General features: G+C 46.5%; 2 protein-coding genes across 2 annotated transcripts; one reads left to right on the top strand and one right to left on the bottom strand.

Moving 5' to 3' along the window:
- Positions 1-612: 612 nt before the first annotated feature.
- LOC120054627 (transmembrane gamma-carboxyglutamic acid protein 1-like) lies at positions 613-5,126 on the top strand. The gene is made up of 4 exons (XM_039002116.1): positions 613-665; positions 1,423-1,468; positions 1,994-2,157; positions 2,782-5,126. Exons 2-4 carry the CDS (start codon positions 1,459-1,461, stop codon positions 3,211-3,213), a joined length of 606 nt encoding a protein of 201 aa, XP_038858044.1. The 5' UTR covers positions 613-665; positions 1,423-1,458; the 3' UTR covers positions 3,214-5,126.
- A 453-nt stretch (positions 5,127-5,579) lies between these two features.
- LOC120054625 (oxygen-dependent coproporphyrinogen-III oxidase, mitochondrial-like) lies at positions 5,580-16,068 on the bottom strand. Its single transcript, XM_039002115.1, has 7 exons — positions 15,410-16,068; positions 14,013-14,156; positions 13,687-13,797; positions 13,444-13,585; positions 12,542-12,760; positions 9,801-9,905; positions 5,580-6,288 (listed from the first exon to the last, which is right to left on the bottom strand). The coding sequence occupies exons 1-7, from the start codon at positions 15,936-15,938 to the stop codon at positions 6,204-6,206; spliced, it is 1,335 nt and encodes a 444-aa protein (XP_038858043.1). The 5' UTR covers positions 15,939-16,068; the 3' UTR covers positions 5,580-6,203.
- Positions 16,069-16,336: the final 268 nt, after the last annotated feature.

Below are 16,336 nucleotides of genomic sequence, written 5' to 3'. Positions count from 1 at the left end.
TCCCGGTCAGGGCCACCCCCTGAATTTGTCACAATATTGTCAACTCTTCAGGTTAATTGTTTGATAGTCTGATGCTACTGAGTGATGAGACTAACAACCCATCTTAAATTGTACTGTGCTATCTATTCTTTTATCATTCAAGAGATAATTTAGATAATATGTAATTTCAGTGCACTGTGCAGCACACTTTTTTGTTAAATGACAAAATGCTTAGTGTCTAGGCCCTGGCCTAGACTATGGTAAGCTAAGTACCAGACCAAGTACAGACTGCAGTAATTACATTGGAACCTAAGGACCAAACTCCATGCATTGATTGCTATTGACTCACGAGTCAATGCCTTTGACAGGCAACGTTTCCTGATGCATTTAATCATTAACAAAATGTGGTCTACATATCTCCAGGATGCCTAACTGTGCACCGTTAGTAGCTTACACAGTCTCTTTAATTCTTGCTGCACACTCCCAATGATATAATGTGAAACAAATAATGATATTGTGTAGAAATAGCACATAGCCTTCTAGGGATTTGATGCCAGTCACCTGACTGTCCCTTTAAAATGGAAAAAAAGAGAAAACGCCTATCCAACAGGCTTTTGCGCGTGCGTAGAAACATTTTGGCCATTGAGGCGTTAGTGGAGCTTAGAGCGCGTTCGGGAAGGAAACAGGTAAATAAACTTAAATTATTTACCATTTTCATTTGAAAAATAAACGCTTTGAATCTTACGTTTATTCTTGAAGCGGTTAGCCAAAAAACCTTTGCTCATTGGAACGATAAGAGTCGCTCCTTAGCCTACAATGTAGCAAATCAGTCAGCGAAATTGTTACAAATCATCCGATTGTCAGCGAGCTAAACGTCAGCCAGCTTCAATCTCAGATGTCGTCCATCTCACTGTTCACACATATAGGCAGCTGTGATAATATCGCCAAAAATTAAAGCAGTTTTTATTGTTCTAATAACGGTTTCGCATCCTGTGCCGCTTTTGAAGAGATGGAAGGAACAGGGCAGGGCGGCGCTTTGTTTGTTTGTTACATTTCTGCTGGTGTTCTATTTCGGTCATAGCGGTAACATTCCTGTATAACCCTGGTCAGCGTTTGGTCATTCGGTTTTTAGCTGGCCACGGATGCCTGGAATTTACAGTACACTGTGTGTGACGGCCATTTCCGTTAATACGTCTGTCAGGAGTTCAATAGGAATGACAGGATTATGCGAACTCCGATGCTCTATGGGAAAAGTAACGTTAGCCTAAAACACTGTGGCAATTATGAGCCTAGGCCTACTTTATAGTTTGTATATTTAGAATGTCTGAATCACCTGTTTTTTTTTATGACTAGGACTACTATTGTCCTGTTTCCTCTCATTGACTTTGTCCCAGTTAAAAACATGGAACTGACTGTTTCTGGTGAATGTTTTTCTGCCAACAGACACCGTCACCCACCCCAAACAGACCAGCAGGAATCATGGGGAGTGGTACGTTTGTTCTCTAGGCTATTCATAGGCCTATGGCATGTGCTTTTCGGCATGTACATTTACGTAAATGCACTACCTGCAAGGCTGGTCCTTGTTTATTAAACAACTACTCAACACTGTGGTTTGTCTAGGAAAATGTTAGTCGACTCTCCCTTCTGTGAGTCTAATCAGATGTTTTTAAACACAATATGGTTCCTGTCCATGGAGTCCCAAATCAGTCCTACAGAGGGCTGCTCTGTGCCCCTCTCTTGATTCCCAGAGTTAGTTTAACTTATACTGGCCAGGATTGGCCGTTCTAATCAAAGAAGCTTTTGTTTTATACAGAAATGCAGTTAGTAGGCAGCTCCCTCTTTTCTGCTGGCTTTGTATTATCCTCTGCCTCTTTTTCTCTCTGCATCTCTCCCTCTCTCGCGTCTCTCTTTGTACTCTGTTCTCTCCCTACCATTTTTGAATCTTTCATCACTTTTTCTCTTTCTTCCTCCCCTTCTCGCTCTTTTCTCTTCCCTCCATCTCCCTCTCTGACAGTGTTCCTGCCGTCGGACCTGGCGAACTCAGTGTTGAGCCGGCAGCGCAGGGACAACAGCTACCTGCTAGAGGAGATCCGGCAGGGAAACATCCAGAGAGAGTGCAGGGAGGAGATCTGCACCTACGAGGAGGCCAGGGAGGCCTTTGAGAATGACGAGAAAACTGTGAGTGAGACACTCACGCAACACACGTGCGCAACCAGGTTTGGGGTCAATTCCATTTCAATTCAGTCTAATTAGGACGTAAACTGAAATTCAAATTCCTTTTTTATTTTTTATGTTTCTTATATGGGAAGCATTGAGGAAAATTTTACCTCGTTTGTTTACTTCTGGAATTGACCCCAAACCTGTATGCAACACTCGCACACACAATGCTCTTTGTCTCGCTATTGCTCCCTCATTGACACACACGCACTCGATAACAAAAACACTTGTAATCCTACTCCGAGTGTGCTGGCCTGTGGAATGTTCCTGCTTTTCAGGAAGTGATGATAATCAGCAGGAAGGGTAGCTGACTCTCTGAGTGCTGCTCAGTAGGGAGAGGGTCATTGCTGCGACTATTGTCAGGACAGGGAATGCACAGTCCGTCGCGCAGAGGGATGTGCAGCACGCACATGTGTGGACAGCTTTGTTTTTATTTTGTATGCGTGTGTGTGCTTTCTGGAGTATGGCATTCAGAATGTTGCAAATGGCATTTGTAGATTTCACATGTTTCTTTTACTTTAAATGTCCAGGAATTGATAATTCTGCCCAGTAATTGGTCTGATGTAGCTCTCTGATTGGCTGCAGCAACGGTTCTGGGAGGAGTATGTGCGGGAGAGCAGCCCAAGTGGCGGGCTGCCGTCGGTGGTTGGCGGAGTCCACTCCCTCTACCTGATCCTCCCCTTGCTCCTGGTTCTCCTCCTCATCGCAGCAGTGGCCATCACTGTGTGGCGCTGCCACTCCCGTAAGCGTTCGGAGCGCAGCCCCGCCCTGGGGGGCTCCCACCGGGACCCCACCCTATCGGTGGTCTCCATGGACCAGTGGGGACGGGACTTCCACGACCACTCCGAGCTCAGCGTCCACAGCAGCCCTGCCTACCCGGGTTCGGATGTCACGTCTGCGAGGGGAAACAGGGGAGAGCCACCGCCGTCTTATGAGGAGGCGGTTGGCCACACGGATGTGCACATAGAGACAGAGCCGCCGCCTCAGTATGAGGACATCATTGGCCATGGGAAGTGAAGTAACCCCCCCCATGCTCTGTCTTACCCGATGCTCCCCTCTCTCTCCAGCACCCATCCAGCTATATCATCCTCCTGGTCACAGCATACACCTCACCTCCCTTTAACTGTTACGTTACTGCACTAACAGAGAGTTGCTGGATGCAATAACGTCGAAGCTTGCACTGACCATCGGATAGGAGTTGAGTGATAGCAGAGACGATACCAAATGTTTGATCTCACAAAACCAAAAAAAAAATTTTTTTTTTTTTTTTTAGCTTCCTCCATACTACCATAAATTTATGTTATGACTACCCAGAAGGTTTTGGGCTGGCAAATAAACGGTGCATGACAATTGTGTGGTGTAAAGGAGATAACAATTCTAGAGTTGTTTTGAATGTGCAGGAAGTGAATTGTTAAAAAACAAGCAATTTTGCTGTCGTTTTAGCCATATGTTTGGGTAAGCCAGTATTGGCTATGTACACGTAGACTTACTGGATCTATGCCAGCGTCGTATGAATTGTGGAAGACTGTCCCAAATGGCACCCTCTTTATACAGTGCACTACTTTTAACCAGAGCCCTATGGGTAGTAGTGCACTAAATAGGGTAGTTTGGGATGCAAGCCTGTGTGTCTCTCGGAGTGACATTATCTGAGCTGTGCTGGCATGGAGCGCGGAGTGACCTGCAAGGGAATATGGGCCAGGAAGCAGCAGAATATGAAGCAGCAACGGCCCATTTTCACTCATGGTGATAAATGCCACTATGGACAGTGTGTGAGTGCACTTGAGTGCTTCTATTTTTTTTTTACTGCAGATAACAGCAGTGACTACATTGATACTAATGTAGTGGATATATGTGGCGTGACTGAAGGCACTTTCTATTAAGGCTCAAACTGAGCCGCTTGCTAATGAATTCTAAGGCAGAGTCTGTTTGGGTCTATTCAGCACAACTCCACAATAATGTCACAACGGTCTATTTTACATGCTAATTATGCAGCTGGGGGACTAATTGCAGACATCCTAAGCACCAACTATCTGCCTAATATTCATTATCATAATACGTCGATGGCCCTGTACACACTTTAGGATGTACAACTGATTTACAACGCATTTGACACCATGGTTATAATACAACACAGTTTGGCCGGGATTCAATCTTATCCACGTTATTTGCGCGCTTGCCCTTTGAAAGTAATTTCCATTAAGCCGTCATCTACAGTGTTTTGTTAATGCAGGAACATTGCCTTTTAAAAAGGTGCATTGTCGACTGCGTTTTACCGATTTTTGAATCCTGGCCTTTGTCTGCACAGTAATGTTTACACACTAATTGTGCAGTGTCTTGACAACGCTTGTAATAAAACATTTTTACAAGAACTTTCTATTGTGCCATATGTTGTAGAACTAATGTACGGGGCCTGTGTAATATGTACATTACAGATTGAGAGCACTTTTTCTGTTGACCTGTGGATCTCAGCACTTGTCCCAATGCTATATGACCGGGATGTGTTGATGGTCTATTGGTACGTCCAAGACAACTCGGAAACTCATAGGACGAGGCCCGAGTTTCCCACTTGGAAATGATCAGAATCAACAAACAAAAAGCTCCTACGCAAATAACTACTGTTAATTTCAACTTGAGGTTCCGAGTTGCCATGAATGCGCCATATGGCCGTGTCCAGAAATAACCCCTAGCCCCTACCCACTTGAAAATGATACAGTGTATGGTGACATACAGACGAGGTGGAATTGTTGCTAAATTGCTTCCACCTGTCCAATCATTTCAGGTCTACACATAGGGGGCAAGGAATTCTGGACAGGGCCAATTGTACTGTTACCTTTTGAAATCCAGTTTTACGCCTTAAGCAAATGTAAAAAAAACTTTGAATATGTACTGAGCTTGAATTGTAATTTATAATAAAATACTTAAACATGCGGGGTGGTTGTCAGTGCCTCAATTTATCCAAAACGGAAAAGCATGATGACTCTGTCCTTCTGGACATTCTATTTTAAACGGCTGTTCAAACTTGAATAGACCTTAACATTTTGTGAAAGAGACTTTATTTCTCTAAAGCCCTGTTGCTCTGACCGTGTCAACATTCAGGAAGTAGTCTGGCATAATTGATATAAGATCAGTGGGCATAGTGAGTGGAGTTTACAGGTGAGTCAAATAGAAAAATGCCTTTGAGGTGAATGGAGGGCATTAAAAACACAGGTTGCCAAACAATCACATTTATAACTGACATATGTGAAAAAACAACTGGTGCATTCCCCCTGTCTAGCGCAGTAGATGAGGTACTGGGTTTGAGACCAGAAAATCACAGGTGATGCTGACCCCCTCTCAATTTAATTTATAAATGTAGTATGACATGTACAAAGTGCTAGACATGCTAGGATATAACATCTTTAATTATATTTTACATCAATGGCTTATCACATACCCTGAGTGGTTCAGTCCACTTTCCCTTTGTGTCCTGGGTCGGTTTGAAACATGAATTCTCTTTCAAAGTGCCTTGCCTGGTGAACACAACCCTGGGTTGCGTTGGAGACCAGAGAGAAACAGATACTAGCAGAGCAAGCCAGTCTAGACCAGTTGGTACACAACATGTATCTGAAGCAGGCAAGTTAAAGCAATGCAGGCAGTTGGGCAGAAGGCAAAGGGGGAGCGTTGGGCCAGCTACCGAAAAGGTCACTAGTTCGAAACCCCCAAGCCGACTAGGTGAAGAATCAGTCTGTGCCCTTGAACAAGGCACTTAGCCCCAATTGCTCCTGTAAGTCGCTCTGGATAAAAATGTTAAATGGTAGTGTTAAGGCTTATCTGACAGACAATATTATATCAAGCAATAACAGACAGCAAAAGCAAGTGTGCATTTTCCAGTAACAAAAAACGAGCTAATCGCATCAGCGGCGAGTTGGCCAATGACAAAGCGACAGACGCCTGTTCCAGTCAACAGCTCATGGAGGCTCCTGTTCTGAAGGCTGAGTCAGGTTGGTATCTCCATGGTAACGGCCATTTCAGACCCACTCCTTGGGGTTTCGTAACACCTCCAGCGTATCGGCCTCCTGGGAACCTTTAGGAGGTTCATGCATGTACTCCCACCTGTGAAGAGAGTCAGCATGAATGAGGCGTCTGGGGCTATTTCAGTGAGTGCATATAGAAATGTACACAGCTGACATTAGATGACTCCACAGGGCTCTGGTTGATGCTGTGGTGCAGCTCGGTCATGCACAGTGTGTGTTCCACAGGGCTCTGCTCAATTGTTTTATTTAACTAGGCAATAAGAACAAATTCTTATTTACAATGACGGCCGAGGAACAGTGGGTTAACTGCCTTGTTCAGGGGCAGAACGACAGATTTTTACCTCGTCAGCTCGGGGATTTAATCTAGCAACCTTTCAGTTACTGGCCCAACGTTCTAACCACTAGGTTACCTGCCACCCCACGAACACAGGCTGTAAAACAGTGATCACTAAGGTCATTACAGAAATGTGGAGCACTATGTAGGGAATAGTGTGCCATTTGGGATGCAGCCTCTGAGCAATGTCTGCTTGTCTCAATGGAAGCAGCCAGCTCTCATTTCCCGCTAGCACTTTGATAATTTAGAAGACATTAGCGTTTCACTCTCCACACAAGTTGCTATGACTCAGGTATAACACCAGAGGTGACATGACTCCCTATTCTATGTGACAGTCAATTCAGTTCCACTCTACACATTTCTACCTGAACATATTAGAAGCCTTCTGAATAAGCTCTAGAGCATTCACTTCGATACAGGCTGTACACAGTACTACACACACACACACACGTACTACACACACAAACAGGCTGTACACAGTACTACACACACACACACAGGCCTTACGCAGTACTACACACACAAACCATAAGCAGTACTACACACACACAGGCCGTACGCGGTACTACACACACACAGGCCGTACGCGGTACTACACACACACACAGGCCGTACGCGGTACTACACACACACAGGCCGTACGCGGTACTACACACACACACAGGCCGTACGCGGTACTACACGTACGCGGTACCACTACACACACACTGTACGCGGTACCACTACACACAAACAGGCCGTACGCGGTACCGCAACACACACACAGGCCGTACACAGTACTACACACACACACACAGGCCGTACTACACACACACAGGCCGTACGCAGTACTACACACACACACACACAGGCCGTACGCAGTACTACACACACACACACACAGGCCGTACGCAGTACTACACACACACACACAGGCCGTACGCAGTACTACACACACAGGCCGTACGCAGTACTACACACACAGGCCGTACGCAGTACTACACACACACACACACACAGGCCGTACGCAGTACTACACACACACACACACACAGGCCGTACGCAGTACTACACACACACACACACACAGGCCGTACGCAGTACTACACACACACACAGGCCGTACGCAGTACTACACACACACACACACAGGCCGTACGCAGTACTACACACACACACACACAGGCCGTACGCAGTACTACACACACACACACACAGGCCGTACGCAGTACTACACACACACACACAGGCCGTACGCAGTACTACACACACACACACACACAGGCCGTACGTAGTACTACACACACACACACACACACACACAGGCCGTACGCAGTACTACACACACACACACACAGGCCGTACGCAGTACTACACACACACACAGGCCGTACGCAGTACTACACACACACAGGCCGTACGCAGTACTACACACACACACACAGGCCGTACGCAGTACTACACACACACACACACAGGCCGTACGCAGTACTACACACACACAGGCCGTACGCAGTACTACACACACACAGGCCGTACGCAGTACTACACACACACACACACACAGGCCGTACGCAGTACTACACACACACACACACACAGGCCGTACGCAGTACTACACACACACACACACACAGGCCGTACGCAGTACTACACACACACACACACAGGCCGTACGCAGTACTACACACACACACACACAGGCCGTACGCAGTACTACACACACACACAGGCCGTACGCAGTACTACACACACACAGGCCGTACGCAGTACTACACAACACACACAGGCCGTACGCAGTACTACACACACACACACACACAGGCCGTACGCAGTACTACACACACACACACACACAGGCCGTACGCAGTACTACACACACACACACACACACAGGCCGTACGCAGTACTACACACACACACACACACAGGCCGTACGCAGTACTACACACACACAGGCCGTACGCAGTACTACACACACACACAGGCCGTACGCAGTACTACACACACACACAGGCCGTACGCAGTACTACACACACACACACAGGCCGTACGCAGTACTACACACACACACACACAGGCCGTACGCAGTACTACACACACACACACAGGCCGTACGCAGTACTACACACACACACACACAGGCCGTACGCAGTACTACACACACACACACACAGGCCGTACGCAGTACTACACACACACACACAGGCCGTACGCAGTACTACACACACACACAGGCCGTACGCAGTACTACACACACACACACAGGCCGTACGCAGTACTACACACACACAGGCCGTACGCAGTACTACACACACACACACACAGGCCGTACGCAGTACTACACACACACACACACACAGGCCGCTACACACACACACACACACAGGCCGCTACACACACACACACACAGGCCGCTACACACACACACACAGGCCGCTACACACACACACAGGCCGCTACACACACACACACACAGGCCGTACGCAGTACTACACACACACACAGGCCGTACGCAGTACTACACACACACACACAGGCCGTACGCAGTACTACACACACACACACACAGGCCGTACGCAGTACTACACACACACACACACAGGCCGTACGCAGTACTACACACACACACACACAGGCCGTACGCAGTACTACACACACACACACACAGGCCGTACGCAGTACTACACACACACACACAGGCCGTACGCAGTACTACACACACACACACAGGCCGTACGCAGTACTACACACACACACACAGGCCGTACGCAGTACTACACACACACAGGCCGTACGCAGTACTACACACACACACACACAGGCCGTACGCAGTACTACACACACACACACAGGCCGTACGCAGTACTACACACACACACACAGGCCGTACGCAGTACTACACACACACACAGGCCGTACGCAGTACTACACACACACACACAGGCCGTACGCAGTACTACACACACACACACACACACACAGGCCGTACGCAGTACTACACACACACACACACACAGGCCGTACGCAGTACTACACACACACACACACACAGGCCGTACGCAGTACTACACACACACACACAGGCCGTACGCAGTACTACACACACACACACAGGCCATACGCAGTACTACACACACACAGGCCGTACGCAGTACTACACACACACAGGCCGTACTCAGTACTACACACACACAGGCCGTACGCAGTACTACACACACAGTCTTCACTTTAAGGTTGCGTCCCAATAATCTCTCACTTTTCCCCACAGTACTCACTTGGCTGTGAGGGGCAGGGACATGAGGATGCTCTCGATCCTGGAGCCTGGGGTGGCCAGTCCAAACTTCACCCCTCTGTCATACACCAGGTTAAATTCCACATACCTGAAAACACACACACACACCAAAGGCTTAATGGGACACAAGCACAGACACAGAACCAAACTGTTATTACACATGCACAAGCATGTAGGTACACCTAGGGCTGTTACGGTGACCGTATTACCGACACGTTGCCAGTCAAATTCCAAGTGATCGTTTTAGTCACGGTAATTAGGCTTCTCCAAGCTCTGATGCTGCTGATGGTCATTAGTACCCTACCAAACTTGCTAACTGCCTGGTACTCAGCACTCTATTGTCCCTCTAATCACTCTGACATCAATGCAAATTTAATCAAACACCTCATGAGCTCTTTTATTTATTAACTAGGCAAGTCAGTTAAGAACAAATTCTTATTTACAATGACGGCCTACCCCGGCCAAACCCTAAACCGGACGACGCTGGGCCAATGGTGCGCCGCCCTATGGGACTCCCAATCACGGCCGGTTGTGATACAGCCCCAGATCGAACCAGGGTCTGTAGTGATGCCTCTAGCAAAGATGCAGTGCCTTAGACCGCTGTGCCACTCGGGAAATGTTGCACAACATTTCTATAGGCTATGGAATTGCGATAGAAAACAGAGTGATGGCCTCTACTAAAAAGAGGATCCCATCAACTTTCTATTGGCTAGTCCTACTATATTTATTTCTCAACATTAAGCACATTGCTTGTCTTTACAACCGGAGTATAGCCTACCTGGCTGGCATGAAAAGGCCCCACGGGAAATGCGTCCTAGGTGACATGTGCATAGGTGACATGTTTTTTTTTTTTTTTCTCTCCCATTTCGAGGCGGGTGCATGATAATGGTCCATTCTAATTCAAACAAATTTCTCACATATACACAAAATAATGTATGTAAAGACAAGATTATATCAAGAACAGTCTGATGGGTGACTTATGAATTATATACTTTATTATCACTTGTGAATGATGCTTGTGTGCTAGAAACAGCGCATGCGTTTTGAAGTTGCACACCTCATGTAGCCTAGCCCATATGTCTATATGTTTTGTATCACAACTAAAGTGGCCAAATAACTTCTTAAAATTAAGCACAATCAGTTTTACAACAGTTGTAGCGCCTAACTGGCAAACATGCACAGCGTGTGAGTTTCCCGTTTGGGGAATATAATTTTTCACCATAAAAATGCACTTTTATAATAAAAGCACGACATGCATAATCACGTTTGAGAATGGTGTTTTCCCGCTAATTGATTGCATTTTGGAATATTCGCGCTTATAGCCTCCTGCTGTGTGCGCATTGCTGCGCTTATGTGAATAGTCTAATAGTTGATCAACATTTTAAGCTAAAAAAGTTCTGATATGTTGCGTCAGCCTCATTGCTTAAAAACGTATTTTTTTTATGCTAGTGGTTGTATTAATTTTGGATCTATCACATCCCACAACTGTCCCAGACTATGTTTGGAATATTTATTTCTCGCACAGAATAGGTCAACTTTTGTACTATGGTGGATAGTAGAATGACATAGGCAGCTTATGTCAATCTACTATCCCCCATAGTACAAAAGTTGATAGGCTAGTGCTTTTGCTGTTGGTTAGGCCCACTCATCTTGTTGGCTGACAAAGTACATGTGGACAGTTCTTCCAATATCTTCAATGTGCACCTTGGAATTGGATAAGGATGAGCACAGTTGCATCCCCGATGTGTTTGTCTTCACTTGTAGCCTGTGAGAAAGACCCGATCACGTGACGGGCATTGGCTAATAAGAATTGAGCCATCTGAGTGAGGTGCTTCGGAGCACGCAGCCGGGAGAAGGGAATTATAATTATTATATTCAGCCCAAGGGCACAACGGCCACTGGCCACAAAAGGCATGGATTTCTTTAGGGTACATTACGGCTACACAAAGGGGATGCCGCAGGCAAATTCGAGGTATTAGCAAGTGCATGTCAAATTGTGAATGACAGACTGATGAAGCGTGTGCAGCCTGCGCAAAAAAACAAAGCAGAGCTCATGCCTTTCATGCGACTTTTTTCAAATAATCAGAGTCACATCATGCAGCTTTTGATTATTTTATACATTCTAACGTTGGGCTATATTCTTTGATCACAACTAAAGTTGCATAAATAACTCTAAATTAAGCGTATAGGAAGACCTGTTTCTTTGTTAACCGCTCACAGAATAGCGGCATGTGCGCACTTCCTCAGAAGTCCTTTGGAGAAAACATCCTTTCTATTTTATTCAGGTATGTTCAATTTTATTCTTCATACTATAAAATAATATAAAACAATGCTATGGAATTCTAAGCAAATCTGCTCTGCTAAATTAACTAGTATAGCCCACAGCCATATTGCAGAGCCAGATCAGGGCCTAACATAAGGACAAGGAGTATACCATTCTGTTCTTCTGAAATAAGACTACATTTTCTTCATATCATGTTTCTTTAGACGTGTCTAAAATACATAATGGATTTATCGTGACGGTGCAGGTTATGGATTTATTAGATGTTCCAAAAGGTCTGCATCAGTGGCTTGTAGGTTATGCGTGGAAGCCAGGAGATGCTAAATGTGTTTATGTAATTAACAGTCAATTACCTTGAGACCGGCAGTTATTTGCTTGACAATCACACAACGTCATGACCGCCACAGCCCGAGGTACACCCACACCCTCTCATTTGCACCCACCTGCCTCTCCGCACCTGCTGCCAGTCCTTCTCCTCTGGGCTGAAGGGGTCATTGAGGTGTTTGTAGACGATGGGCAGGTAACAGGGCACCACGGTCTGGGCACAGCTCCTAACGAAGCTGAACGCCTCCTCCTGGCTGGGAGAGTCCAGGTCGTCAAAGAAGATGCCACCGATGCCCCGTGTCTCGCCACGATGGCGGATGTAGAAGTACCGGTCACACCTGCAGGCAGCAGGAGTGCTTTGAATTAAACTAAGCTTGAGGACAAAATTTTTTGCAGGTTATGGAAACAATTGAATTATACCTGCCCGCTGGTACTGTATATTGCTTTATAACTTGTTATACTCATGGTTTTATACCAGCAGGGTTTAATTCAAGTGTTACCAATGTTCATTTCCATAATTGCAGCATAACTAGTACAATGCAGTACTTTTACAGGTATTTTAAACACGGTAGAAATGTTGAGCTACTGGTTTCAATGACTAAACACAGAGTTAGTTATTAGATATGATTACGCTCAATGAAAATGTAACCCAATGTTCTTTAAAAATACAACTACTGTATGTTTGAGATATCAAGATAATCAAGATCAAGATGTCAATCTGGGGGGGGGGGGGGTGACCACTGTGTCAATGTGTAAAACGCAAACAGCTTATAGTGATTGTCAACACTAGCCATTAAAGTAACACGGGGACACACATCCATGTACAGTATCCAGACTCACTTACCCTCCCGTTCATTGACACAATGTCATTCACTAGCTCTGAACAAATGGCCATTCAGCAGCTGAAGATAATGACGAGAAACTCCTTATCCCCGTTGAACAGTAGAGACCCACCCAGTGTAGTCACCCACCCACCCAGTCATTACCACATGTTGTATGGAGTCACCGATATGGGTCGTACCACTTTTTGAAGTCGGGGTAGTACTTGGGGTGATGTTTTTCACAGGCCTCCTTCAGACTGTTGTGAAAGTGAGCACCATCCTCCTTATTGACATAGGTAGGAGTCAGGTCTGTACCGCCACCAAACCACCACTGTTTAGTGCCTGGGACAGACACACACACACACACACGAGAAGACAAGAGCCATCATTCATTATCTCAGCTCCAACACTTGAATGGTATGACGTCACAGCCTGACACTCACCATCTTCTTCTTCTATCTCAAAGTATCTGTAGTTGAAGTGCACTGTGGGAATGTGGGGGTTCTTGGGGTGGATGACTGAGCTCACGCCCATGGCACAGAATGGCAGGATGCCTAGGAGTAAACATAACAATACAATAGCGTAATATACATCTCAACCATAGTCTGATTCAAGGATCCTTGAACACATTAGGTTGTCGGAATGGCATGAATGGCTATTTCTGGTCTTGAGTGACACATGTAGCATGAGGTAACACACTGTACTGCAAGACAACATAAGGTATTGCTGAAATGAATGAGGTTGATATGAACCTAGGGCTGCCACTCACCATCTTTGCCTTTGAGGACCTTCCCTCTGCTGCGCATCTGCTTGGCGGCCTCCTCGGTCAGGTTCCCAAACACCACGGACACGTTGACCCCCGCCTTCTCAAACACCTTCCCATCCTGCAGCACACAGCTGATGCCCCCGCCACCTGATACAGACACAAGATGTTAAGACAGTAAAGAAAGAGCCAAACACTAAAAGCACCTTAATAATGCTATACAAAACAGACAGTGAGACAATGGCATGGGTGCCGAATGTTGCAAGGTGCTACTGTAGATGTTGGGCTCAGTTTAAAAACAAGGCCAGGGTGGATAACCTTTGGATTAGCCAGAATAGATTCCGACCTTAGTTTACAGCTGCACTGGGGTCGGACAGGCTTCCTGATTAGATTAAGACACCACGGAGAGGGCACAAACTATGGCTCCGGAAAACGTACCTCAATCCAGGGGTGAGAAATGTGTCGTACTCAGAATTGTACCATTATCTCAACTGTTACGGCAAGAAGATTGAACGACTGCAAAAATTCTAGCAATCGGCACAAGAAACTGTTCGTCGGGAGCTTCATGAAATGGGTTTCCATGGCCGGGCAGCCGCACACAAGCCTAAGATCACCGTGCGCAATGCCAAGCGTCGGCTGGAGTGGGGTAAAGCTCGCCACCATTGGACTCTGGAGCAGTGAATCACGCTTCACCATCTGGCAGTCCGGCGGATTAATCTAGGTTTTGTCGGATGCCTGAACGCTACCTGCCCCAATGCATAGTGCCAACTGTAAAGTTTGGTGGAGGAGGTATAATGTCCTGGGTTGTTTTTCATGGTTCCGGCTAGGCCTCTTTATTCCAGTGAAGGGAAATCTTAACACTACAGCATGCAATGACATTCTAGACAGTTCTGTGTGTCCAACTTTGTGGCAACAGTTTGGGGAAGGCTCTTTCCTGTTTCAGCATGACAATGCCCCTGTGTACAAAGCAAGGTCCATACAAAAAAACGGTTTGTCGAGATAGGCGTGGAAGAACTTGACTGGCATGCACAGAGCCCTGACCTCAACCCCATCGAACACCTTTGGGATGAATTGGAACGCAGTCTGCGAGCAAGGCCTAATTCCCCAACATCAGTGCCTGACCTCACTAACGCTCTTGTGACTGAATGGATGCATGTTCCCGCAGCAATGTTCAAACATCTAGTAAAGAGTGGAGGCTGTTATAGCAGCAAATCATTCCATGATTTTGGAATGAGATGTTAGATGAGCAGGTGTCCACATACTTTTGGTCTTATAGTGTAGGTCTACGTTGGCCTATAGGTAAGATGCTCTGGCCTTAGGTTGGGGTTCCTAACGGACTATCCACGCGCGTTGGTACTGGCTGTGTTTACCAAATGGCACGTGCCAAAGGGAGGGATACTTGCCTTCTTTCCGTTCCCACTTGTCCACTTTGAACTTTCCGCCGTCCACCTCCTCGAGCGCTCTGCAGAACTCCGCCTGAGTCTCCATGATCAGCATCTCCATCCTCGTGCACATTTCCTCTTTCTTCTGCTGCAGCACTTTGACGTCGGTACACGGCGGAGACATGAACTTCTTGCATTTCTCCGATATCTTCGTTTCCTCGGTTTTGGGGATCATGGTTGCCATTTCAGCCCGCTGAAAGTGACTAGCGCTGGCCACAAAACCCACCACTGCTCCAGCAACCAGCAGTGCGCCTCTCCTGGTTCGCCCGGTTGCCGTATTGCCTGCAGTCCCGTTGGACATGAACCGCGCTCCAGTAGCTTTGGGAACCCATCTCGCTCCCGGAAGCGGAGTTAACCTGCGGACCGAAGTGTTATGGAAGAAAGATATGCGCGAGTCCACTATGGAAGCTCGCGTTGAATACGGAAAAAAACATAGTCTCGCAGTGGTTTGCGCCGATCTGTTCATGGAATAAAGAACGATGGTCGCCATTATTTGTAAATGATCTAGCTGTCCTCTCCATGTAAAATGTGTTTGTTGACATCCATCTAGCAAAACTGAAAACTACAATCACAAGTAGACAGCCGTGCAGGCACGCTAAGGTCCGGGGGTGTGTCCTTGGTTTGAACCGAGCGAGGAGGCATGGGAAATGGTGTTCTCGAAGAGTCTTTGCAGGTTTGTTTTATTGATAGTAAATTACAGCAAACAGCAAGACCCACAAGCCAGTGCTTTTCTGTAGGCGTGTCGTTATTATCCAGAACGTGATAAGAGACCCCTTTCTTCTCTGCTTATCCGCTCTTTGGCAAGATAGTCCTTGAAAATAATAATTGTCGCATATTATTATTCACATATTATTAAAGCATGACGTAAAATATGCCACGTAAGTCTTC

This window comes from Salvelinus namaycush, chromosome 10 (assembly GCF_016432855.1).
Source record: "Salvelinus namaycush isolate Seneca chromosome 10, SaNama_1.0, whole genome shotgun sequence".
In the NCBI taxonomy this organism is placed as follows: Eukaryota; Metazoa; Chordata; class Actinopteri; order Salmoniformes; family Salmonidae; genus Salvelinus; species Salvelinus namaycush.
Note: the sequence above shows the minus strand (reverse complement) of the source record. Positions and strands in the feature narration are given on the sequence as shown.

What these genes read in the sequence shown, in the direction of transcription:
- LOC120054627 (XM_039002116.1), top strand. An exon ending in TTGAGAATGACGAGAAAACT is followed by an intron (nt 2,158 to 2,781) that starts GTGAGTGAGACA and finishes GATTGGCTGCAG; the next exon opens with CAACGGTTCTGGGAGGAGTA.
- LOC120054625 (XM_039002115.1), bottom strand. Translation starts at nt 15,938, where the DNA reads ATGGCGACCATCGTTCTTTATTCCATGAACAGATCGGCGCAAACCACT. An exon ending in TGAGATAGAAGAAGAAGATG is followed by an intron (nt 13,586 to 13,686) that starts GTGAGTGTCAGG and finishes TGTCTGTCCCAG; the next exon opens with GCACTAAACAGTGGTGGTTT. An exon ending in TCCCTGCCCCTCACAGCCAA is followed by an intron (nt 6,289 to 9,800) that starts GTGAGTACTGTG and finishes CTCTCTTCACAG; the next exon opens with GTGGGAGTACATGCATGAAC.